General features: G+C 40.1%; 1 protein-coding gene across 4 annotated transcripts in view; it reads left to right on the top strand.

The window, feature by feature from the left end:
• The window catches only part of CACUL1 (CDK2 associated cullin domain 1), a 68,937-nt gene extending 49,961 nt beyond the window's left edge, over positions 1 to 18,976 (top strand). The window contains exons 6-9 of one of the 4 annotated variants that reach the window (XM_025274202.3): positions 1,793 to 1,882; positions 5,421 to 5,496; positions 13,525 to 13,568; positions 14,011 to 14,194. In XM_025274202.3, coding sequence (XP_025129987.1) covers positions 1,793 to 1,882; positions 5,421 to 5,496; positions 13,525 to 13,568; positions 14,011 to 14,051 — 251 coding nt within the window. In that variant the 3' untranslated portion in view covers positions 14,052 to 14,194. Of the gene's footprint in view, positions 1 to 1,792; positions 1,883 to 5,357; positions 5,497 to 13,524; positions 13,569 to 14,010 lie in introns of all 4 variants that reach the window. The other 3 variants (XM_025274201.3, XM_025274200.3, XM_025274199.3) reach the window with 3 other exon arrangements.
• Positions 18,977 to 26,975: the final 7,999 nt, after the last annotated feature.

Here is a 26,975-nt window from a genome sequence, read left to right as displayed (position 1 = left end):
GTAGGTGGTTATAGTTATGTAGAGGTTATTTGCAAATGTATGTGTTTGACGACATAATGACTATGTGATTGAACCTGTAAAGTTAGTTGGGAATAAGACGATAGCTTAGTTGGTAAAGAATGCACCTGCAGTCCAGGAGCTGCTGTTGCTAAGTCGCTTTAGTCGTGTCTGACTCTGTGTGATCCCATAGACGGCAGCACACCAGGCTCTCGCATCCCTGGGATTCTCCAGGCAAAAACACTGGAGTGGGTTGCCATTTCCTTCTCCAATGCAGGAAAGTGAAAGGTGAAAGTGAAGTTGCTCAGTCGTGTCCGACTCGTCACGACCCCGTGGACTGCAGCCTACAATGCAGGAGACCCTGGTTCAATTCCTGGGTCGGAAAGATACCTTGGAGAAAGGCTAGGCTACCCACTCCAGTATTCTTGGGATTCCCTTGTGACTCCGCTGGTAAAGAATCTGCCTGCAATGTGGGAGACCTGGGTTCGATCCCTGGATTGGAAGGTCCCTTGGAGAAGGGAAAAACTACCTGCCTCCAGTGTTCTGGCCTGGAGAATTCCATGGACTGTATAGTCCATGGGGTCGCAAAGAGTCAGACACGACTAAGCGACTTTCACTTTCAAGACTTACTGAAAGCCAAATGATTGGTCCAAAAGTAGGAAGATGAATTAACAGAGACAGTCTGGGTTTGGGGTCATGTTGAAATTAGTAGAGTAGAAGAGACCCCAAGAAACTAAAATTTAGAATTTCAGTTTTTAAACATTCCTTTTTAAGACGTGATTTTTATGCAATGCCTAGCATTTGTTAGCCTTTAAATTTATCTATGCCATTCAAAATTATAACTGCTGATGATAAAATCAGAAGGAAAAACTTGAACCAGTGACCCTGTGGCCTTTAGTACATGAATTCAAATGTAACACATATTGCATGTTTGAAACTACAGAAATGTTGAACAAGTCAGATGGCATTTCCATTTTTAAAAAGGTGTGAATAGAAAAAACAATTTAATAATTTGACAGGCCTGGCTTAGACTAAAATTACCCCAAGTTTCATGAGTATTTGTTAGTTAATATGTGGTGATTTGGGGGAAAGGGAAATGATTGAAGGAGTTAGAGATGAGGGAGTTAGAGAACTTTCATTCCCCAAATGTAAGTGTTTTAAGTCATGAACTTAATGCAAAGTATTTATAGCTCACTCACTTAAGTACCCAGAGAAGGCAATGGCAACCCACTCCAGTACTCTTGCCTGGAAAATGCCATGGACGGAGGAGCCTGTTAGGCTGCAGTCCATGGGGTCGCTAAGAGTCGGACACGACTGAGTGACTTCACTTTCACTTTTCACTTTCATACATTGGAGAAGGAAATGGCAACCCACTCCAGTATTCTTGCCTGGAGAACCCCAGGGACAGAGGAGCCTAGTGGGCTGCCGTCTATGGGGTCGCAGAGAGTCGGACACGACTGAAGCGACTTAGCAGCAGCAGCAGCACTTAAGTACCGTGAGTACTGTTGCTTTAATAAAGCTTTGCTTATTTTCAGAACCTCCATCAATCGAATCATTTCCATCAGTGTTTCAACAGACATGCACATATTTACTTGGTAGATGGAACTCGACTGTGGTGGATTAATTTTTAAAAAGAAGAAATTTAGTGTATAAATACTTGATTTACCCTCTTAAGCTGTTCTTTTCTTATCCTTGTTTATCCTTCAGTCTTTGGGCGAAACGGTAATAGAAAATGAAACCTTGACAATCAGGAAGAGTTGCATCATTTTTGTAACCCGTTTTCTCTTTATTTCAGCTTTACTTTTAGAAGCCCAGTCAACACCATTTCAGGTCACACCTTCAACTATGGCAAATATTGTGAAAGGCCTGTATACTCTCAGACCAGGTAAACATTCATCATTTGTTTAGGGGTTAAATTTGTTTGTTTATGGCAATTCCAGCCTGATTTGTGAGAGGATAGTGTTTCTCCATGTTTTCTGAGGCTTAATGGTATTTGGGTTTGTTACAGAAGAAAGTTGAGTAGATACTCATTATTGTGAAATGTAAACTCAGGATCTCACTTGGAAATCTTTCTATACTAGTGAAAAGCAGATAGTTTAGGGAATACAAGAAATAGTTTGTAGGAAACATTTTAGATACAGTTGAATCTTGTGTCTGGCATGAATCTCTTTTTTGTTAGGTTCTCCTTTACTTCTACCTCATACTGCAAATATGCCCAGGCATACACATTCACAGCTCCATCTTGTAAGGCCTGTTATGTATCTTGCAAGGAATCTAGAAGTTCTGATAAAATTATACAAGGATATTTTGAGGAGGGAGATAGAATAGCAGAACCAAAAATGAAAGATCACTGTGTTCAAGGCATGGTTTGTAAGTTATCTTAATATATGTCTTATAATAAAAACACTGAATTTAAAGGATTCTCCAGATGCTTTTATACATACATTTCTGTTTATAACCCAGCACCTCAAATTTATCCCAGTGGTCTAGCCAATTAAAAAATGTCCATAGGACAGAGATTGCCGAAATTCAGGGTAGAAAATTGTTTTCTGACTGCTTGTGGTTTTCAGAGTCTCCTTTCATATTTTCTTGGGAGTGTACTTTCTCTCTGCTACTTAAGAAAGAAAAATACTTGCTAGTCTAGAAACTTAAAGGATGCCTTTTGGACAGTAATTATCTTTTTGTGAAATTCTGTCACTTGAGGATTGAATGAAATAAAACAGGATCTAACGAACTTAGCACAGTACCTGATAATGTAATAAGCATGCTAATATTAGCTGTTGTTACTGTTTTCATTTGGGTCCAATGGTTATTTTAATGGACTGATATCTGAATAATTTACTTACTTAATTTAAAAGATGTAGCAGAATTTAGCTTACCAAATTGGAAGCCAAGTAAAAACTGTGATACTAGGGATAGACTGTGATCTACCAGAAGTACCTTCTTTCTCAGGCTACTTTAAACAATTAATGATTTCTAGAATATTCAAATGTAATGTGACTTAGATTGGAATAAATTCTTTCTCTAATCTTCATAATTTTTAGACATATTCCTATAGAATAATTATTTATATAAAATTAAAAGTATTGCCTGTGTCCAATAAACTGATGAATTTCTAGTTTCTTAGAATTTTAAATTTCGTTTTGCTAAGTGTGGTGAAAGTAACTCATGAATTTTTCTTTTAGTGCTAGATTATGAATGATTTTTTTCTTTTATTTTGGAAGACATACAATTACAGTATGACAGATTTCTAAATTCTGCCTCCAAAGTGAGCAGCTTTATCAGCTCTGGCTTTTATCATTAGTAACAAAATTACAGAATAAAACTAGTCACTAAGGGTAGAAAAACTTGTAGATCCATGTTTATCCAAATGCTATTTTTATCCAGGTTTGAGCTCTTGTAATAGGATTCGTACTACTTCTGAGGAGAATTCTGTATTTGAGAATTGTCCTTTTGAAAAGGTGAATTTTGTCAAAGACGAACCTTTTGCTCTCCTAGCTATTTTCGGAGATACTCTTAAACTTATTTTGACATTTATTCGTCTTGCCAGTATCCATTGTCTTCCTAGTTTGTTAAAGCAGTTTTATTCACCTGACAGATTAAGGTTAAAATATTTTAAAAGTTGAATTTTAAATGTAAAGGTTCCTTTCATTACAGTAGTGCTGATTTTTATATAATGGATGCATCTGAATCACCCAAAAAGGTTTGTTAAACTGTAGATTCCTGGGCCCTAGTCTTTGGAGATTCTGATGACATCTGCTATTTAAAAGTTTCCATCTAGTCTTTAGAAGCTCACTAGGAATAGTTCCCATGATCCCATCTTGCTCTTCTTCATTTAATACAAACACTTTTCATTGTTTCTTTATCTTCATTTTAATGATTGCCTAGAGTTCCATAAAATGTAAGACTGGTTTGACTCCTTGCCTTCTCTGACATATGGGTTAGTGCTTCCCCAGGGGACTGACCTGAGACTCTTTTTAAAGCCATTTGAACTGAGCTAGGAAAAAGGGCACTGTTGAGAACATTTTGATACAAAGGGTGATTGGATCACCTTGATAGTGTTTGTGGTGCTTGGTTTTTTTGTTGTTTGTTTTTCACCATCTCTAGTTTAACTCTTCTCTTATTAGGCATTTTTTTTTTTTTAACTTGCCAGTGATCCAGCATTGCATAGCATTAAATGTTTGTTTTTCTGATTTAGAGTTGTTTGCTTAGATTAGTTTTTAAAGTGAGCATGCTGGATTAAATACAGCATTGAAATTTTATGGGTTTTGATATATACAGCCAGAACACACACACACACGCACACGCGTGCGCATGCTAAGTCATTTCAGTTATGTTCTGCTCTGTGTGACCCTATGAACTGTAGCTCACCAGGCTCCTCTGTCCATGGGATTCTCCAGGCAAGGATATTTGGAGTGGGTTACCATGCTCTCCTCCAGGGGATCTTCCTGACCCAGGGATTGAACACATGTCTCTTAGGTCCCCGCATTGGCAGTTGGGTTCTTTACCACTAGTACCGCCTGGGAAGCCTATATATATATCCAAAAGGGAAAATTTGAAAGGACTAGATTAAAATAATCCAAGAGGACACAGAAGTGGCAGTATTTATATTTCGTGTTCACTGAATAAGGGGAAGAGTATCTGATTTGATAAAATGCTTTATAGTAAAGATACTAATTTATCTTTCTCATGTCTAATGCAGGTATTTTCTTTAGACTTCTTTTTGTCTATTTATTTTGATGAATGAATTTTTTTTCTATAGATTATTCTCTTGATCTTTTATCTTTTCCTTAATAGTTTGATTACCAGTTAATTCTCTTTCACCATTATATATGTTTAGTTTGCTGTAATTTAATGTGAGTCAAAGTTGGTTTATATTTTAAAAGTACTTACCCCGTCATCTCTCCCACCTCCCTCCCCATTTTTATGGTACTTTAAAAATATATCTGCTTATTACTTCATGTACTGTTATTCTTAGGCCAGTGTATTTTTTAAATTAATGTTCCACAGGGCTAAGTATTTCCATCAAATCTTTTCCTTCCAAGTCCCTCCTGCTCAGAATTCTTTGCTTATTTCCCTCGTGTTTTCTTCCACATTTAGAATTTTTGAGATGGTACATTCAAAAATTCTCTAGGGATTTTTTTGTTAAATTTGGTTAAATCAGTAAAATGTAAAATATCCTCTTTCTGTAAATTCCATTTAGAAAAGAAACTTATCCTCTTTATCAGAAGGGGCTGCACTAATTTTTTTCCCCACTTTAAGTTTGGTTTAATTTATAATCTTGTTCTTTGGGAAGAAAATTTTTCCTTTTCTATTTAAATTGTATGATTTCCTTAATGAATCTTTTCCTTCCCTCACAGAGTGGGTTCAGATGGCTCCGACTCTGTTTTCTAAATTTATTCCAAACATTCTCCCTCGTGCAGTGGAGTCTGAACTGTCTGAATATGCTGCTCAAGATCAGAAGCTTCAAAGAGAACTTATACAGAATGGTTTCATGAGGCAAGTTATCCTTTCCTTTCATGATAAAATGTGTCCATTTCCTTAGGCCAGTTTGGCTTGGTGGGGGAGGGACACCAGGTTCTTAGAATGGGAGACATCTACCTGCCGATAGGGCCGGTGCTGAGGTGGTGAGCTCCTTGTCTGTGAAAGTGTCGAAGCTGGGTTTTGACTTTATGAGAGCTGCTCTTAAGTAGATTTTGAAGAAGGAATTTCTCATCGGGTGGACAGTTAGTCTGGGCAGCCTCCGAAGAGCTCTTCCAGCTTTGATCCTCTTAAACTCGTTTTGAATATTTGGAAAAACTTTGTCAAAATTTTATGATCAGTTATAAGGTACATTTATGACTGAACTAGCAAAGGATTAGTTTTATGACTAAACTGGTAAGGAGGCTTTAGATTGTGTTTTTTATATTTCCATTTTTTCCACTAAGTTCTAGTCGTTTCTTCTTAAAAAGTAGGATATCACTTGTATGTGTCCACAAAATTCACCTCCCTTGATTTTGATATAAACACTTTGCTAATGTTTCTGAAAGTTGCAATTCAGTATCCTGGCTTTATCCCAGAAAATCTTTCAAAGTGTGTATTTTCAACAAAAATTACGCAAAAATTTTGTGATTTCTCATGGGAAAGCACCCTGTTCTGTAATCAGATCGTTGGGGGGTATAGTAGAACTTTATAATTTTCATAATCCTTGCCCTCTCCTTAGCACGGTTGCATGTCTTTTCTTATTTGAATCCCTCACATTAAAGGGAGAAAGTTGTGGCGAGAAAGACACCTGGGTTCCTCCCTGAGGCGTAGTGACCACGAAGAGTGGTTGAGTATTGACTCACTTCTCTGACTTGGGCAGGGGATGGCCACGCTCTTTCACAGTTTCTGAGGCCACATTCAGTCTCAGAACACCAGCCTTGATCAAGATCACTGTTTCTAAGTTTCTCATTTCAGCACCAGTTAGAAAAGAAAGCAGATCCTTTGTTCTTTGTTAGCCCATGGATTGGCATTTATTCCCTTTGTGTCCCGGTGGCATCTGTATTCATGTGGTAGAGGGGCCACTGAGTAACCCACCGATCATTATCCACCTCGTGGGCAGCTGACACTGGAAGGGCTCGGTCAGCTGTCAGAAGGAAGCTATGTAGACAGGCCCACGAGCCTGCCTTCTCTGTGGCAAGTGAGAGAGGAACAAAAGGCCGTGGGAGAGAAACAAAAGGCCGTGGGAGAGTCTGCATGCCAACAGCTGGCTTTTCTCCCTGATGTCCAGTGGTTGGGTGTCTTCTGACATCAACTGTAGTATTTCTAACAGTGATACTATTTTCATACACAGAATGAGGCCATTTAATGCTATGGTAATTTTACTTACTCAGTTTGGAAGAGCTAATATAGGTTTTTTTTTCTTAAATGAAGATATTAAAAAGCATACACTGAGAAGTTTTACTCCCGCCTGTCTCCCTGTCTGCTCTCAGACATTAGGTAACCATTTTTTATTAGTTTCTTATGAGCCCCTCCAGCATTTATATCATATACAGATATAAGCAAGCACCATATATATTCTTAGTTTTATTCCTTTCTTACACATTCTGTTGTGTAGATGTACTATAACTTATTTAACTAGTCCCCTATAGATGGCAAATTGAATCATTTCCAGTCTTTTTGCTGTTACAGAGAATGCTGCATGCATAATTTTCATACCGGTTGTCAGTATGTTTGGAGAGTAAATTCCCTTAAGTTAGATTGCTGAGTCAAGAGTAAATGCAGTGGTAATTTTGACTAATATTGCCTATAGCCCTCCATAGGGGACTGTGCCGGTTTGTGCATTCACTAAGCGGAGTGCCTGTTCTTCACGTCCTTGCCTATGGAGTATGTTGTTTACACTGCCAGTCTGGAAGGTGAAAAATAATTACTCAGAGTTAGTTTCATTTGTGTTTCTCTTATTATGAGTGAGGCTGAGCATATTTTCCTGTGTTGGTATTTCTTTTCCTGTAAACGGTTTCTGCTTTTTTGCTCATTTTTCTATTTGATTGTTAGTCTTTTGTTTTGTTTTGTTTCTAGGAGCTCTTTCTATAGTGAAGAGATTGTTTGCCCAAAATGACAGTTTTTTTCTGTTTCTTTTGACTTTGCTTATGATGGGTTTTTTTTGTTTGTTTTATTTGAAGTCATGTGGAAGTTTTTTTTTTATTTTATGTAACTAACTTTATCAAATTTTTTCTTTATGGCTTATGCATTCTGAATTAGAGTTAAAAGTTTTTTCTTGAAATGTTTTAAAAATTAATGCAGAATTAACTGAGTATAGCTCTTACATTTTTTTCCTAGGCTCATCATAATTTTGAATTATTTTATGCTTTTTTTCCCATATATATATATATATATATATATATATATATTTGAATGTTTGCTTTTAATTTTAGAGATGAGCTTATCGATGCTTTTAACAAACAGCCCTTGGAAGGCTTTTATTTCTGTGAAGCAGTGTAGGAAGATAGCTCTTGTAGATTTCTCTGAACACCTGAATTCACGTTACAGAAGAGTGTGTAACACATCCAGAGACATTTTCCTAATCCTGATTTTCGAGCTGGAGTAGGAGAAAGGGCGCAGGACTGTTTGGTGTGTAGCCAGCCGCTCTTAGGTAACATTTGGGACCTGGAATGAGAGAGCAGGGCGCAGGACTGTTTGGTGTGTCCTCGCTCTTAGGTAAAATCTGCTTGCGATGAGTTGAGGCACTGACTCGATAAGTAATCTCAGGTAACATTGCCTTTGAACGTGAAGGACTAGCCTGGCACTGTTCTAATAAGGTCAGGATGGTCAGGTGCTTTCATTCATATGAAATTTAAACTTGCATATTCCAAAAGATGATAAAAATGTTTTATTTTACAAACTGAGTTGAGCTATTTCTGTTAACAAATTATTCTACATTTATTCTGAAGATTAAAGGCTGCCTCATGACTTACTCTGTTGGGTGATTTGCACAGAGTAGGACCTGCTTTCAGCAGACATTCTGAACTGCTGGGCTGGCTCAGACCAGTCAGAAAGGGTGTGCACACACCATATACTTAGCAGCTGACGCAGTCACCTATGCTTCCAGCACTTGTGTCTGGACCTTCCATACTCTGCTCCTGCCAAACTTGATGCTGCCTTTGATCATTATTTGGCTAGAATTGCTTTGAAGAAATGGTGTCCACTGATGCAAAAAATATCATATAAGCTGTCTAACAAAAATTCTGTTACTGGCTGCCTTCATATGAGCAATCGTTTTATGGTTTGTGTCTAGCCAGTCATATGATTCCTGTTTAGCTTTGCAAGCTATTTTTTCATTTAAGGCTGTATTCCATTTACATGATGTAGGGTATGACAGTGCATTGCTTTTAATGTGGATGGCACAGTCTTTGAAGTGTTTTAAAATAGTTAGTGAATATTGTCAAATATATTGTCTTTGTAGTTAATGGACAGATTCTTATTTGAGTTGGAGTTTATGTGAAGCATCTTTAGGTGCAAAGAAATACAGTGTGGACTTATTTCAAAGCTAGAAGTAACATACCAGCTAAAAGCAGGTTTGTTTTTTTTTTTTTTTTTTTTTTTTTAGCATGTTACCTGCATAGTTGATTTGCTTATTGGGGGAAGGGCAGGTTGTTGTCTGCTGTTGTCAAAGATTACATTATGGAAGATAAGCTCACTAGGGAATTTCTAACACGCAGGCCCTCAGATGGAGCATCCTCATTCAAACCCATCTATGGGCCTCTTCAAAGCATGTAGCTTTTAAAGGCAAGTAAACCATTCTTGCTGAGTGATTGTTACCTGGATTTCTAGAACAAAGTAGAACCTTGTTAGGGGTATTGTTCTTTTAGCTGAGACGGTCACTCCAGGATCAGGGCTTTTTCAGTAGTAGCCTGGGTCTGGTGTTGAGGGCAGCTGACTTAATAGTGTTATCAGATAGTGGTTTAACAGCCTCATGTACATCACACTGACATTCTTTGTGCCTCCTGTTGTTTTCATATCCGTATTTTTCTCCTGTTATTTTAACATGTTTCATTTTTAAAAAAAATTTTGGAGGGGTGGGAGTGAAGTTTGTTTATAGAAGTCTAAGTTCCAAATTCAAGATCCATGCTGTGTCTTCCTTTTTGATCAGCATTAATTTACTTGTTTCAGAGTGAAACGTTTGGTGAAGCTGCTGTGATGATGTTATGTGCCTCTTCATAGCTCTTCAGGCACTCTGTCTGCCAGCTCCGATCCCTTGAATCTATTTTGTCACCTCCACTGTATTATCATAAGGGATTAGATTTAGGTCATACCTGAATGGCCTAGTGATTTTCCCTATTTTCTTCAATTTAAGCCTGAATTTTGTTACCAGGAGCTCATGATCTGATTTCATTTCAGTCCCAAAGAAGGGCAGTGCCAAAGAATGTTCACGCTACTGTACAATTGCGTTCATTTCACATGCTAGCAAAGTAACTCTCAAAATCCTTCAAGCTAGGTTTCAGCCATACATGAACTGAGAACTTCCAGATGTACAAGCTGGGTTTAGAAGAGGCAGAGGAACCAGAGATCAAATTGCCAACATGTGTTGATCATAGAGAAAGCAAGGGCTTGCCTGGTAGCTCAGCTGGTAAAGAATCCACCTGCAATGCAGGAGACTTGGGTCTGATCCCTGGGTTGGGAAGATCCCTTGGAGGAGGGCATGGCGACCCACTCCAGTATTGCCTGGAGAATCCCCATGGACAGAGGAGCCTGAGAGTCGGACATGACTGAGAGACCAAGCACAGAACAGAAAAAGCAAGGGAATTCCAGAAAAACATCTACTACTGCTTCACTGATTACACTAAAGCCTTTGATTGTGTGGATCACAACAAACTGTGGAAAATTCTTAAAAAGATGGGAATACCAGACCACCTTACTTACCGTCTGAGAAACCTGTATGCAGGTCAAGAAGCAACAGTTAGAACCAGACATGGAACAACGGACTGTTTCAAAATTGGCAAAGGAGTACATCTAGGTTATATGTTATCACTCTGCTTATGCAGAGTACATCATGTGAAATGCCAGGCTGGATGAATCACAAGCTGTAATCACAATTGCTGGAAGAAATGTAAATAACCTCAAATATGCCAATGATACCACTCTAATGGCAAAAAGTGAAGAAGAACTAAAAAGCTTCTTGATGAAGGTGAAAGGGGAGAGTGAAAAAGCTGGCTTAAAAAACTCAGCCTTCAAAAAACTAAGATCATGGCATACAGTCCTATCACTTCATGGCAAATAGAAGGGGAAAAAGTGAAAACAGTGACAGATTTTATTTTCTTGGGCTCCTAAACATGGTGACTGCAGCCGTGAGATTAAAAGATGCTTACTCCTTGGAAGGAAAGCTGTGACAAACCTGAACAGCATAATAAAAAGCAGAGACATTACTTTGCCAACAAAGATCTGTATAGTTAAACCTATGGTTTTTGCAGTAGTCATATGTGGATGTGAGAGTTGAACCATAAAGAAGGTTGAGCACCAAAGAATGGATGCTTTTGAAATTGTGGTGCTGGAGAAGACTCTTGAGAGTCCCTTGGACAGCAAGGAGACCCAACCAGTGCATCTTAAAGGAAATCAGTCCTGAATATTCATTGGAAGGACTGATGCTGAAACTCTAATACTTTGGCCACCTGATGCAAAGGGCTGACTCTTTGGAAAATACCCTGATACTGGGAAAGATTGAAGGCAAAAGGAGAAAGGGGCCAACAGAGGATGAGATGGTAATATAGCATCACCAATTCAGTGGACAATAAATTTGAACACGCTTTGGGAAAGATTGAAGGACAGGGAGGCCTGCTGTGCTGCAGTCCATGGGGTCGCAAAGAGTCGGACACGACTTAGTGACTGGACAGCAACAAAACTGTGATGATACTGCTGTAAGATTCTCAGCCAGCTTTGGCCAAATAGTGTATTAACAATAGAGGTGTTCAAAAGCAGCATTAGGGTGGATCTGTTTAGAATTTGTTAGGCTGTCTAAACCTAGTTCGTGCTAAGTTTTTGTCTTAAATGCTCGGCCGAGAGAAAAATCCTTCAGAGACCATTTGGTGTGTTCTCTTTCTTCTGATCCTTAAGACTCCTCATCCAGCTTAGCAAGAGGTTTCTGTCCTGGTCTTGATCGTAACTAGAGAAAGTGGGAAACATTGGTAATCTGGAAGATTACACAAAAGCATGAAATAAATACTTGGGCTAGCATTTTAATCCATCTGTGGAGGCTATTTATCAGTTATGCACTAATTTGTTAATTCAGCAAATATTTCATTCTTCTACTCTGCGCTTAGATACTGCTTCTAGATACTGGGTGAACAAGACAGGCAGAGTTCCTATTTTTATTGAGCTTATACTCTACTGTTGGGAGATAAATAGCAAACGTGTAAACAAATTATTTCGAATAATAATGAGTGCCACACAGAAAATGAGACGGAGCATAGGATGGAGAGTAGCTGACTAGGGCATGCACGAGGGGCTGTCCCTCTCACTTAGTGATGTAATGCCTCCAAGGAGAATCCCAGCTAAACAGTAAGGAGATAGCCATGTGGCTAACTTGGGAGGAGAGTGTTGCAGGTATAGAAAAAAGTGCAGAAGTGCTAACATGTCCAAGGGACAGAAAGAAAGCCAGAGTGACTGAAGTATAGTGAACAGAGAGAGAAAATGGGTGTGGAGAGGTAGATAAGAGCTATAATTTACAGGGCTGGGAAAATAAATTTGAATTAGAGTTGATTTTTTTTTTTTTAACTGTCATAGAAAGCCACCGAAGGGCTTTTAATCAGAGACGTGAAGTCATCTTATACATGCTTTTAACATAAGATAGCTCTGGCTCTTGCCTGGACTAATTCTAAGATCTTGCAGTGGAGTAGGGGAGAGGTAATAGTGGATTGGGATTGGCATTGTAGCTGTGGGATCGAGCAGTGGTTGATTTGGGGTTATGTGTTGAGACAGAATGCTCCAGAGTAGGGCAAAGAGAGGAATCAAGGATGAGCTAGGATTTGGGGCCTGAGTAGTTGGGCGGATGGTGGTGCAATTTACTGAGGAAGCCGTGGGGGTGGAATGCTTTCTGGCCGTGGTAAATTTACAGAACGTGGAAGTCATCCAGGTGACAGTGGTGATGAGAAATCTGGACCTTACAAGACCGAAAGCTCAGGAGGGAATCAGAGCTGGAGATAGAAATCTGGGAGCCATTGGCATAAGGATCATATTTTAAGTCACAGGACTGGTATGACCACTCTCCTAGACTAAGGAGAACATACGTGGAGGAGAAGAGAAAGTAGCCAAGGACAGAGCTTTGGGCAGAACTTGGAGTATTTCAGGAAGGAGGAGGTCAACCGAGTAAGTGCTGCTGAGACTGAGGAGAAAGCTAGTGGACTGGTTATTATTACTCATTATTTAGGCATTTTAGTCGTTTGTCTGGACTGTTGTCTAAGAAACCGCAGAGACTAACGGAGGATTTACAAATAGCATAGAACTCTATTTTCCTATCTCTTAAGTGGAACTCGAACTTCTGTAGGTATTTAGGTGTTACTGCAGGTATTTAAGGTGAACTGGTTACTGTATGTAAAGGTTCGTGTTCTGTCTGCAAGAAGGGTATTCATTAAGATTTCTGAGATTTTCTTCAAAAGCTTTAAACAGTTTTCAATCCCATAATAGGGCTCTTAGGGGAAGATTTTGATTTATTCTATTTTATAGTTGAAATTTGCCCTCTTATATGCAGTTCACCAGGGATGTTGTTAATAGAGCCTAGATTTGTCTTCAAAGACAGTTTGGTCTGAACCAGTTTCTAGGACCCATCTTTATAGATAATCCTTCCTTCATTTAATGGCTTTCTATATTTAAAAGGTAGCACCTTTTAGCTAAGAATATTCAGGTTATAAGTGACTCAGCTGCTGTTTACAAGTTTAATGTCAATTTTAAAATAGGTTGTTAAAATTGAAAAACTTACTCTACTTCCATCATCAGTGATGCCAGTTCATTTCTCCTCTACTTTGGTGTGTGAAGATGTCAGTCAGTTCTGTTGACTCCTCCTTTTCTTATCCCCAGAGGTGACCAGTCCCGGAAGAGAGCTGGGGATGAGTTGACTTATAGTAAGTAATGATGCTCCTTACCATTTTTGATGGTTTTGTGATATAAAGCAGCCACTGGCTATAATGATGTCCACAGAGTTCCTGATGGTGGTCTCCAAGGGCACTGTGTATGGTCAGGGTCAGACTGTTCTGTAAGCCGTGGCAGCTCTGAAGCCCAGTTGCTGGTGGTAGTTCTCAGGCAGTTGTCAAGAGGCTGCCAGTTCTTTTGTCTCCACTAGAATGAGATAAGTGTCCAGACTCAGTGCCGGGTGATATGGTCCCCTTTCTCGTCATTCACAACCATGGGGTTTTGAGGTTTGTTTTTTTTTTCCTGATCTACTTTTGGGAGAGGGGTGAGAAATATGTGTCACATAAGCAGATTTCTACCATTATCAGATAGATGTTGGCTGCTGTTGATACTTCTTCCCCTTCCAAAGTTTTTTTTTTTTTTTTTTTTTTGCAGACAGCTCATCAGCCTGTGCAAGTTCCAGAGGGTACAGATAGTGAATGTATTGAATGTACTTTACTTCCTGAAAAGAGGACACTGGAACTGCAGAGACTGTGTTCCTAGCACAGTGGGGGTCCCGCAGACACTCAGGAGCCGTGTCACCAAGCTGTTCTTGGAAGAGGATGCTGGACTTCTTACTTTGGTTTGTAATTTAAAGAAAAAAAAACTAACAAAAACAAAACAGTTGCTGCTAGACTTGGGGATGATTTTGAAATGGGACAATCTTCTAACGAGTTTATCTACAGATTCCGTGAGGAACACACATCATGAAGAGTGACCATTGCTAAGTGAGATCCGGCAGCCAAAATCAGCAGCTTCCTCCAAAAAATATAAGAGCAGAATTTTTTTTTAAAGCACTTGTTTTGTTCATTTGTGGACTTAGCACTTTGGCATATTGGTTTCACACATCAAGATGTCTTTTGCTTTAAAATCAAGCAGATCATTACAAAATACAGTATTTTTCACCCATAACCAAAACGACCCCCTTTAAAAACAAAAAAGAGTTGGTCTTTGTTTAGCATTAGAAAGTCTTGTTACAGGAAAATGCTAACTCTGCTTTCAGTATAACTTCTCCCCTCCCCCCACCCCCATCAGTTCATAACTCTTTTCTACTCTGTGCCTTGAGCTTTGTGCACTTTGCATCTCTGTGACCATGTTGTCAAACTCACAAATGCTTCCCGAAAAAGCTGATGGTATTACAGACTGACCCGCCAAGATGTCGGGTATGACTTCATAGCAGGACGCTGAAATGAGTGGGGAAAGAGACATGCTGCACACGGGTCAGATTTCCCCCTGCCTTGCAGTGGTGTTTTCTTGTTAAATGTTGGGGACCAACTCTTGTAGAACATTTCCATTCCTCTGTCATTTAACAGGCTCTCCCCAGCTGCTGTAGTGTTGGCATTATGCTAGTTTAGGGTTGGGCAGTACTTTAGCACTAAAGCTACCTTTTTAATACTGTTGAGAATTACCCAGTGGTCAAAGCTGGTTCCTATGATGCTCTAGGAAGCAGATACGGTTATTAAATCCAAACATAATCAATAGTGTGGTTTTCCTGATCAGTCTCATTTTAAATGGGTAAGATAAGTACTTAAAAAAGTCTGTAGTGTGTATCTTTTAAAAGATTATATTCAAGTGTCATAGAGAAGAAGTAGCACTGCTGTTTTAAGGCTCCCTTCTGGCTCTGGCCAAGCTTGATTTTCTATTTCCATACACTCACAGTGCTCTTTAGTTCCTTAGTGTTCTTTAGTCCTATAAAAGACTCTGAAGCTTACCCTATTGATTTTGAAAGGCAAAGGAAAATAGATGCACCAAGGGAAAAATGATTTTCTTCTCAGTTTTGGGTAAATCTAAATCGAGCATATGCTTGACTCTTTTTGGCTTTGTTGGCTATGTCAGACTAATTTATCTCTTCAGAGAACTAGAGGCAAAAAAAGAAGACATACCAGGGATACTGACTATCACACTTGTGATTTCCAGGTTGTTCATAGAATTGCCTCTGCCAGTTCACTTGGTCCTTTTGCAGAGAGCAGGCTCGGGGCGAGTTCGAAGTGTAGTGTTAGGAGCAAGTCAAGTCATCGCAGAGAAATCCTCTATTTGTAAAATTAGTATTCAGAGAAGCAAAAGTTAAAGGTTGTCAGATTTATTTTTTTAAGTACTTATCAACCAGAGTTGGTAGATTTTGAGGAGGACTTGAACGTGTGCTCCCTGAATGCTGTGAGCATCTTGGATTGTATTGATAAACACTGAATTACTGTTAAGACTATTAACAGGCTCTCATTGTGCCCTGTACGGTTTGATTTGCCACATCATAACATTCTAATGTAAAGGAAGAATTCTCTTTTATCATGAAGTTCAAATTTTATTTTACTCAGTGGAATGCTTGCTGCAGGCTTATAACACCTGCAACCAAATTCTCTCAAGTAGTTTTAATAATAATATTTCTGAAAAGGAATGAAGTTGGAATGTTTCATTAAATGTGGATGAACTCTTCATTATCCTAGTAATGTACCCAAATGCTTTTTCTGGGAAGGAAGTATTCTTTGGCCAACAATGGAACCTTCCCTATAAAAGCATCACATTAGGATATGAATTGGCATTAAAATCTTTGGATGCTTTTTGCATTGTTTAGTTAATGGGGGAATATTTTGTATTGTCTTCTTTTTATTGTTATGTGTGTGTTAACAAAGTGGGCAGAGTAAAGTTTGCAGAATTTAGTCTCTGTAAATTTTTGCACAGTGGCTGCAGCTCGCTATGGGTGAGGGCTTAGTGGTGCAAAGCTTTGATTGGAAGGCACTGGAGGAACACCTCCCAGTGCATTCAACCTGGTTCTTACTCATCTTAGCCTTGTGAGGGATACTGCAGTATGAAGAATTTATTTCTTTAACTCAATATTGACCTTGCTTATTTAATTGGGATTCTTAACAAAATTCTTAGTCTGCAGTGAAGAAGTAAGAAATGCCTCCATTTTGTATTGACTAACACTGTCTGCCTAAAAGTATTTCCTTCACGTGTTCACTTGTATTCTTGCCAGTACAGTATGTAGTTTACACACCATAGTTAAACACTGGCTTTTTATGGGGCCCAAATCATCAAAGGCAGAAAATTGTAAAGCAGGTTGATCGTCTCATGAGTCAACACATGTAGTTGGTTTGCCAAACGGATTAGTGTATACATGCAGCCTGAAACCGGACCCTCCAGAGAAAGCCATTTCACTCACTTTGGAACGTGACACTTAACATCAGTAGATGATCGTTGTTTGGAGAGATGGTACTTATTTTAAAGCTGGCATTAAGCTTCAATATGTGTCATCTCATATCCTTCTCTAGTCACAGCTGCACCCTAACCTGACTGCTGTGCTTTCTGTGGGGCAGAGAGCAAAACCTGGTGTTGTGACTCTTCACATACTACATCTTAGATAAGAGTTAGTGAAAAGAGACGAGACTAAAACCTGGGCGCATGAGTTGTGCGTTATTAAATTTTGTGGAAAAGTGACTTTTTCCCCTGTCCCTTTTACGAGTTGGAGGCGGTTCCCCTCCCTCCCTTCGGGGTGCGGGATGAAAGTCAACGTGTGAGTAAGTGAGCTTGCAGACGAGTGGGCTGTGGCAGTAACGCTGCACGCACATGTATCCCAGTGCCACCGCTCGTGACGCTGTCACGCCTCTCGCTGCACGCCATGCTTTCTGTCAGGTTGCAAATTTGCACACACAAAGAATTCCTCAGGAAGAGTTTGCACACGCATCACCTCGCTATAATATTCTGTACCGGCCAGACAAGGGATTTAAAAGTTTTTCAGCACAAAAGGAGAACTTCAGAGTGATGGTCTGTGCACACGGACAAACAAAGGTAATGGTGATCTCGCAAACACAACTGGTTTCCGGATAAGTGAGCAGGAGCGCTTGTGTCGTAGTATTTAAAGAAGCTGTTTACTCTCCCAGGGTCACCCTTCAGATCTCGTCTTCTCACTGAGACTGGCTCTGTTTTCTTCTCTGTGTTTTTTATTGCAGTTTATTATTTCCATGATTATTACACGAGGCATTACCCTTGAGCTAAAATTCAATTTTCCAATAAGCAGCTAGTATTAGATAACATTGTTCTATGAATATACACTAATCTGGGTTATTAAAAAACTTCACAATTAAAAAACAAAACAGAACCCTTGCATTAGTTATCCAGTCATTGTTTGGATGTTTGGGTTTTTTTTTTGTTTTTAAATGGTATCTCATTGAGCTTCAGAGTATTACTTTGACTTTAATTCACTTTAGACCACTTAGCGGGACTTTAAAATTTAAGATCAGAGTATAAATCCCTTGACATACACCTAGAAGAGATTTATAAGGACCTTTTTAGTTGTGATTACTCTTTTCAATAAGATTGCACAAGGTGAAATTTATGTTTATCAGAAGTTAAAACAGAGGTCATAGTTACTCATGGAGAAATGGCTTTCCCATTATTTTCCTTACCAAGTTGAAATTTGTCCCAGTTTCTGGCCACCAGGATCTATGAAAGGACCTTTGTTCTTTTCAAGGGAAATGATTCCTCTTCTATTCCCACTGTTCATTAACTAAGTCATTGACACTTTCCCATGTCCACTGGCCAAGACCTCATTTCGAACCTCTTTCCAGAGCCAAGTGGCACACGTACCTATACTATTTCTGCTTATGTTGGTGGAGTGGCTGTGGGAGAATTAAAGAAAATACTAATCAGAGGTACATTCTTATAGGACCGTAGGGTATATTGTACCCCTGCTGATTGGAAATTATCTTCATTTCTAGTTGGATTGCATTGTTCAGAAATGCAATGTGTTATTGGCTTATAATTCTGAGAAATTGATAGTGTGGCTCTGAGGTGAATTCTGTGGTTTGAAAAAAAATAAATACTTTGTATTCTCAAATGTCATTTCAATGTTGTGACTATGTACTAAATGCAATAAGACTGTGGCTGTTCTCTTCAAAGGGTGTGTCTTGTTCAACAGTTGGCAATTTCATTGCCCTCATTGGCCCTGTTTGTCAATATTACAGCCATGCACTTCAGGAGTTGTTGTTCAGATGTGGTGTTGTGGGGAGCTATGACTGGAGACAGGAATGCTTGTGAATAAATGGGAGGCCAAACGCAGACAAAATGCTTCTGCCACCCACCAGCATAGCCAGAGCAAGGATGAAGCGATGAAGTCTAGTTCCTGGTGGTCCTTGTTTGTCAGAAAGCATGGTGGAGCTTAGAACAGGGTGTTCTGTACATTAGCTCTTTTATGAATCCAAGAAGAACAAAATGGTGGATGAAGCTCTTATTGACTGGGGATTCAGAGCCACTGACTTTGGCTCTCATCTTTAACTCTTGATGGATTTTAAATCACTCCTTCTGTATTAGGGTGTATACCATCACTCTAAAACATTGTGGTTAATGAAATAAATCTTGTACAGATGTCCTTGGCCTTGTTATGTTAATACCTGGTTTACTGGAACTTTGTTTTAATACAGAATATATGGTTTTGCTTATAGTACATTCATGATGCTTCCTTTAACTGATAATGACACTCCGTATTCTACCACATTCATTAGCCTGCAGCATGAGTGGCCATCCTGACCTCTACACCAATGTGAGTGTGTGTGTGATGATAGTGATCAGTGATGACCAAATTGGATTTATCTCAGGAATGCAAATTGGTTAATGTTAGGAAATCAATCAATGTGACGGACCCATCTATCAACAGATTAACGTGTGATCAGATTGTCTGTGAAACTCCAAAATATCTACAAGGCAGATTAGTAGCCTTGTGAGTTTATCAGGGTTGCTAGAACACAATCCATATGCAAATGTTGATTACATTTTCATGCAGCAACCACAAGCAGTAATGTCTGTAAATTTTTAAAGTATTGTTAAGAAATAGAATTTATACTAGGAACAGAAAAGTCATAAAGTACCTAAAAATCTTAATAAAAGATACATAAGCCTTTTAATGAGAAATTGAGAATTTTTAAAAAGCATCTTTGTTGACATAAATAGACAGTGGTTGGTAAGATCATCTCAGTCTCAACTCTTTCTCCGAATATGTTAGTAGATTAAAGAAATTCCAACAAAAAAATGCCAGCTGATCCTAATATCTAAATGGAAGAACAAAGGAGCATGGATATCCAAGATACTTGTAAAGAAGGTGAGGTGTGAGGAGAGCTAGGATTACCGGAGTGGGACCCTTACTGTGAAATACAGTGAGTGCTTAAAACACTGTGGAGTTGGCACAGAGATGATAAGTAGATGAATGGACAGGAATAAAGAGCTCAGAAACTGACCCACTCATGTTCCAGAACCAAATTTTGTTAAAGATAGTCACTGCAGATCAGTGAGGAGGAGGACGGATTATTTCTTAAATGGGGCTTCAGTAATTTTTCAAAAAGGAAAAAAAGTGAATTGGACTTCAACCTTGCACCAGACACAAAAGTCAGTCCCAAGTGGATTAAAGATTTACTGGATTAAAGTTAAAACTGTAAAACTTAGAAGATGATATAGAAGAATATTTTTTATGACTTTAGGGGGAAGGGAAAAAGGTACAAACCATTAGTTAAGAGATAAATAATTTGGCTGCACTAATAGTAACTACTTTTGTTTACCAAACATGCCACAGAATGAAAAAGTAAGGCCGAACTGGAACACGATACAGATAATCATGATACATACACAATTGTTAAAAAGCACCTGAATGTATATCAATAAGAAAGCAACGACTCAGGAGAGAATTGGGCACAAAGCACAAGTAGGCATTTTACAGAAGAAAGAAATGGCCCATAAGCATGAAAAAATGTCCAGCCTTACCAGTAATCAGGAAACACACACTGAAACCATAAATAGCAGTTTCTAGTCCCCACATTCAATTCAGTTCAGTCGCTCAGTTGTGTCTGACTCTTGGCGACCCCGTGAATCACAGCACGCCAGGCCTCCCTGTCCATCACCAACTCCCGGAGTTCACTCAGACTCATGTCCATCGAGTTGGTGATGCCATCCAGCCGTCTCATCCTCTTGTCATCCCCTTCTCCTCCTGCCCCCAATCCCTCCCAGCATCAGGGTCTTTTCCAATGAGTCAAATCTTCGCATGAGGTGGCCGAAGTATTGGAGTTTCAGCTTTAGCATCAGTCCTTCCAGTGAACACCCAGGACTAATCTTTAGAATGGACTGGTTGGATTTCCTTGCAGTTCAAGGGACTTTCAAGAGTCTTCTCCAGGGCCACAGTTCAAAAGCATCAATTCCCATATTGGCAACAATTAAAAAGTCAGGAAGCGGGGGAGGGATAAATTAGAAGCTTGGGATTAGCAAATGCAAGCTACTATATAAAATGGATAAACAACAAGGCACCACTGTGTTGCACATGAACTTTATTCAGTGTCCTGGGGTTAACCATAGTGGAAACGAACGTATGTATAACTGAGTCACTTTGCCGCACAGCAGAAATGAATGCAACATTGTAAGTCAACTGCAATTTTAAAAGTGGGGGATGGGTCAGAAAATACTAAAAATTGCAGAGGTTGTGGCAACAGGAACTTCATCTGCTACTCTTGAGTGTAAGTCAGTACTACCACTTGGGAAAACAGTATTAGCTAGTGAAGTTGAACCTCAGGTATATCTTCCAGTTTTAGAGAAAATCACATCAGATGTGAATACCCAGGAACATGTACAGGAATGGTCACAACAGCAGTGTTTGTAGTAACCAAAAAGGAAAAGAGAGCCAGCTACCCATCTACAGGGAAATGAAGAGGGGAAATGTGTGTGTGTGTATGGCATCTGTGTCGAGTCCTGAGTGCAGCGTACAGCTTTGTGCATCAACCTGGGTAAGTCTCAGAAACCACATTGAGTTAAAAAGAAGCAAATCAGAAAAGTATAGTCAGCCTAATTACCCTTATATAAAGTTCATAACCAGGAAAAACAGTATGTTGTATAGGGATTCATAAGTAGTAAAACTGTAAAGAGATTTATTAACATTTAAGACCATGGGGCTTCCCTGATAGCTCCTGGTTCAATTCCTGGGTTGGGAAAATGTGCTAGAGAAAGGGATAGGCTACCCACTCCAGTATTCTTGGGCTTCCCTGGTGGCTCAGCTGGTAAAGAATCTGCCTGCATTGTGGGAGACCTGGGTTTGATCCCTGGGTTGGAAAGATCCCCTGGAGAAGGGAAAGGCTACCCACTCCAGTATTCTAGCCTGGAGAATTCCATGGATTGTATAGTCCATGGGGTCTCAAAGAGTCGGACACAACTGAACGACTTTCACTTTTCAAGACCATGGTCTCCTTAAAGGTGGGGTAAAGGGGAAGTGAGAACAGAGAGGAACACTGGCTTATAAGCAGTTGAGAATTAGGAACATTCTGATATTAGTAAACATGTCAGTTCTTGAATTAATACCTAAATTCAGTGCAAAGCCAATCCAAACACCAAAAAAGTATTTTAAGTATAAATAAAAAATTTGTGTGAAAGTATGAACAGATGAAAATAAGATCTTCATCAAAAGGGGGAAAAGAAGAGGAACTTGCTGTACCAAAAAATACTCTTTTTTGCAATGGTAAATTTTTACACTGTTGTCAAAAGACAAGTTAATGGAAGATGGTTTAAAATAGACTCAAATGCTTTTAAGCATGGTAAAGGTGGGTATTTTAAATGGTTCTGATCATGACAGATTATTCAGTGGAAGGTGCTGATACAGCTGGCAAAAATTCAGTCATACAGTACACCAAAAAGAAATTCCAGATGGACTAAAAGTGAACAAGGTTAAAGTTATAAAAACTAGAAGACAATACCATTTATATTTTCTTGAGGTGGGAGATGTTTGTTCCATGAATGTAAGCAGTGGTCTGAAAACAGAACCCTGTGTAAATCAATCACCCGCCTACGCTATGTAGAGCACCGACCCAGCATTTGTACATACATATATATTTTTAAATTGTGTACTATACTAATACACGTAAGACAAAAAAATAGATGAGAAAAAAAGATGAGGTGAAAATGTTTTAAAATACTTTTTGTGTGTATTGTGGTTAAAAAAGAAAAAACCCTTTACTCTTTCTGAGAAGTTTAGTAAGAGCCATATTATTAAAAATGCTTCATTATTTTTGAAACTCCTAGTTTTAACACTTCACAATAAAAGCAATGTGTGATTCTAAGGTAAGTTTATTTTAATGCTAAGTTCTTATGGCTATTGTAGCTGGGAAAAAAAAAAAAACCCACTTCATTAATACGTGGGTCCAGATGACTTGGCTTTCTGAGAAACAATACTGTTTTCAGTTCCATCTCCTAGTCTTAAAGTGTTTGTTGAAATCTTTGTAATAAATTTCCATCTGTCTCACTGTTCCTAACTTTTTCTTGCTCAATAATTGAGTGTGGTATTTTTATTATTAACAAATGGGTTCAAGACCTACTGAAACTCACTTTTGAATTTTAGTTCCCAAGTTTGAGTGTGCTCTTACAAGAGGTTTTATAGGTGACTGATTTTGGACAACACATTTTCGTAAAGCTGGAATCGTGTCTAGCCATTTTTGAGATGCTCTTAGCATGAATTTCTTCAGAAAATAGCAACTTTCTTTCTCATTATTAGTATAGCATCTTTACTTTGAAGAGTTGGATAAAGTCTGTCTTTTTTGTTTTTAAAGTACTTTCGTGATTGCATTATTGACAGGCACTTGTCACCACAAAAAAGGTGGCAAATTGCAAACGTGTTTTTATCACTAAAAAATAAAGAACATATTTAATACTGACAATACTTTATCAAATGTTACTGTGAGATAACCAACAAACCTCTTCTGGGATTTAAATTTCTCCATCTCAGAAAATGGGGCTACTCAGGTGGCTCAGTGGTAAAGCATCAGCCTGCCAATCCAGGAGCCGCAGGAGACTTGGCTTAGATTCCTGGGTCCGGAAGATGCTCTGGAGGAAATGGCAACCCACTCCAGTATTCTTGCTGCAATAGCGATAATCCCATGGACAGAGGAGCCTGGCAGGCTACAGTCCATGGGGTTGCAAAGAGTCAGACACAACTAAAGAGTCAGACACAACTGGGCATGCACACACACACACACACACACACACACATCTCGTAAAATATTGTAAAGATGCTCTCATGTAAGATCAAGTCTAAGTCCGGTTGCCTTGTGGGGGCGCTCAGACCACAATTTTCAAGAAGAGAATGGTGGTGGTGTCCCAGCATTGTGGAATCCCACTGCTCCTTTCAGAATACATCCCTTTTAACCAGTTTTGGGGGAGTGAGGCCTCCCAGGTGGTGCAGTGGTTAAGAATTCACCTGCCAACGCAGGAAGTGCAGGCTTTGCAGATTCAGTCCCTGGATCAGGAAGATCCCCTGGAGAAGGAAATGCCAGCCCACTCCAGTGTTTTTGACTGTAAAGTTCCATGGACAGAGGAGCCTGGCAGGCTATAGTCACAAAGAGTCGGACACTGCTGAGCTGAGCACGCATGCACGCGTGCATGGGGAAATAGAAAATCCATTGGAAACCCACAGTAATAATTGCTGTAGACAAGATCTGCTGATGAATGCTAAATTGGTATATGGAAGTTGTTGAAGGAGAAATAGGATAGTTGCATAAACTGAAAAGTTGTCTCTCCAAATATTAGTGTGGTTTAACATGTATAGAAATTCTTTGATATTTCTGCCTTCAGGAAGTGGAGCTTAATTACCCTCCCCCTGGATATGGGCTATACTCAGTGACTGGCTTCTGAGTATGGAAAAGGTTTCATCACAGAGAAACCTGGGGTAGTCCCTTAACCAAGTGGTCACGGTTCACATCCCAACCATGAGTCACATGGTATCCTACCCCTGAGGAGGACACTTTACCTCTGTGGTGTCAGACAAGAGGGGGACTTTCTCCAAAAACCTGTGACATGTGAAGGTAAGTACAGAGTCATAGGGGCAAAATGCCTCTTGGCATCCTGGGATTGAAAAAAGATACAAGTGGAGTAACTGGAGAAATCTGGATAAAATCCGAGGCATAGCGCTGCCCTGGTGACTTCTTCATTTCGAGAAATGTCACGGTTGTCAAATCAAATTGTGTGCTTGGTTTGTGTCCAACCCTTTGTGACCCTGTGGACTAGTCCACCAGGCTCCTCTTGCTTGGGATTTTCAGACAAGAATCCTGGAATGGGTTGCCATTTCCTCTTCCAGGGATCAAACCCATGTCTCCTATGTTTCCTGCATTCCTTTACTTGCTGAGCCATTGGGGAAGCTCGTACCATGGTTACCTTAAGTTTAAACCCTAGGGAGAACTAGGGGAAGGATTTATAGAAACACTGTCCTGTCTTTGCAACTCTTGGTATGTAAATCTAAAACTGTTTCCCCAAGAAAGCTGCTTTCTTAAATCCCATGGGTTTCTCAGAATTATAAGGGGATATGATTCCTCTGTAGAGAACCACAGTGATTCCAGTGAATACATAGCTATTTGGGGCTGGTGGCTCCTCAAAAGTCTGTTTTGAGATGGATAAAAATGTCCATCCTCAAGTTGGAGGGTCTGAGCTTAACAAGCTCTCAGGTGAATCACATATTTCATTCATAGCTCCTCTTGCTGTAGTTGATTGTACATGTTGGCTTCCAATCAGGGTTAGAGAATTGGATTGACATTTGGAGAAAATGTCATTGCAGCCCATCAGAGGAAGCTTTGGTGGAGGAGCAATTAAAGTCCTTGGCATGCAGTTAACCAGTGGTGGTGTTCCTGGGCACTAAAGGAGCCCTCTCTCCTGGGTTCCTGCACTCTCTGCTCTCAGGCTTTCCTAAGGATAACCTGGTTAGTCAGACCCTCCTGAGTTCCACAGACCTGGAGTTCTCCAGTCTACTGAAAGTCATGCTAAATCAAGCTATTCCAAGGTGGCAGTGTGAAGCGGGGAACCGTGTCAGAGCTACAAGGACAGCAAGAAAATTAAAGGTACCAGACCCATTTCCTAGTACAGGAAAGGAGGTTAAAGAGAAGAATCGGGCATGGATGGGCTTTCTGACTGTGGGGTGCCATCTTAGCAGCAGTGTAAGGGGGTCTTGGGAGGAGAAGTGGAAAAATTCAGGTGCAAGGCAGAGCTCGGGGGTGGGTTGATGTGAAAGCATTTGTAAGAGCCAAGACTTGCCAGTCTCATCAGGCCATCTCAGGCCAGGGCCCAGGGTGAGCCCTCACAGGCAGGAGACATGGGGACCTGCAGACCCAGAGGCTAGCGGGCAAGTACAGATGTGGACCAGGCCTTCTGAGAGGCCATGTGGGGCCATACAGATAACATAAGCTCTTCACTCAGATGCATTTGGGGTCAGTAACTCCTGGTCCTACATGTCGTGTGTCCCCATTCAGGTCACTTCAGCTCTCTGAGCCTCGGTTTGCTCTGCTATAAAACCCATCTGCACATGATTTAGAGAATTTGCTCTTCCCTATTCAACACAGTTTGGACAGGGCTGGTGAAACTGTCCTGCTTTCCTCAGCCTTTGTTTGGATGGGCATGTTACCTGAGCCAATCCGCTTTCTCCCCTGGAAATGGAGTTTTGAGCAGAGCCATTTGAAGCCTGAAAGAGGCCCCAGGGACTGGGCTGGGATCTGCCTGCTGAAATCCTGATGCCACCAGGCTCTTGTTCCCACAAAGGCTAGCTCTGCTGTCCACTTGGTGACCACACTTCCTTCACCGTAAGGGGTGAAGGTCAGTGCTTGCTGCTTGCAGCCCAAGTGTCCTAAGGCCCCCAGGAGATCCCCTGGGTGATCTGTGTGATCCCTTTTCAATAAATGGGGTCTTTGTTATCCACTTTGGAGCTTTTCTGAAACAAAGTGGTGAACAAATAATATGAAATGGATCAGGACCCTGTGGTCCTTGTCCTGCCCCCCTACCATGTCGTCAGTCTGCCTTTTGTGGAAAATGTTAGTCAAGGAATAATCAGAGAAGTGAGAAATGCAGAACCGAAAACAGTCAAAGGAGACCAAAAATAATGATCTAGTCATTAAGCACAGTCAAGGACCTTTAGTTCCTTCTCAAGTTAGTTCAGTCGCTCAGTCATGTCCGACTCTTGGCAACCCTATGGACTGCAGCATGCCAGGCCTCCCTGTCCATCACCAACTCCCGGAGTTCACTCAAACTCATGTCCATTGAGTCAGTGATGCCATCCAACCATCGCATCCTCTGTCATCCCCTTCTCCTCCCACCTTCCATCTTTCCCAGCATCAGGGTCTTCTCCAACGAGTCAGTTCTTCGCATCAGGTAGCCAAAGTATTGGAATTTCAGCTTCAGCATCAGTCCTTCCAATAAATATTCAGGACTGATTTCCTTTAGGATGGACTGGTTGGATCTGGACTATAGAAAATATTCTGAACCATATCCTGTGAGCTGTCTTATAGATACTGAAACCCCAGGTGGGAGAAGTTAACTACACGGTGACCAGACTGTACCCATGGCCTAAGCTGCTACAATTCCAAGAACAA

This window comes from Bubalus bubalis, chromosome 23 (genome assembly GCF_019923935.1).
Source record: "Bubalus bubalis isolate 160015118507 breed Murrah chromosome 23, NDDB_SH_1, whole genome shotgun sequence".
In the NCBI taxonomy this organism is placed as follows: domain Eukaryota; kingdom Metazoa; phylum Chordata; class Mammalia; order Artiodactyla; family Bovidae; genus Bubalus; species Bubalus bubalis.
This window is presented reverse-complemented; position numbering and strand designations above follow the sequence as displayed.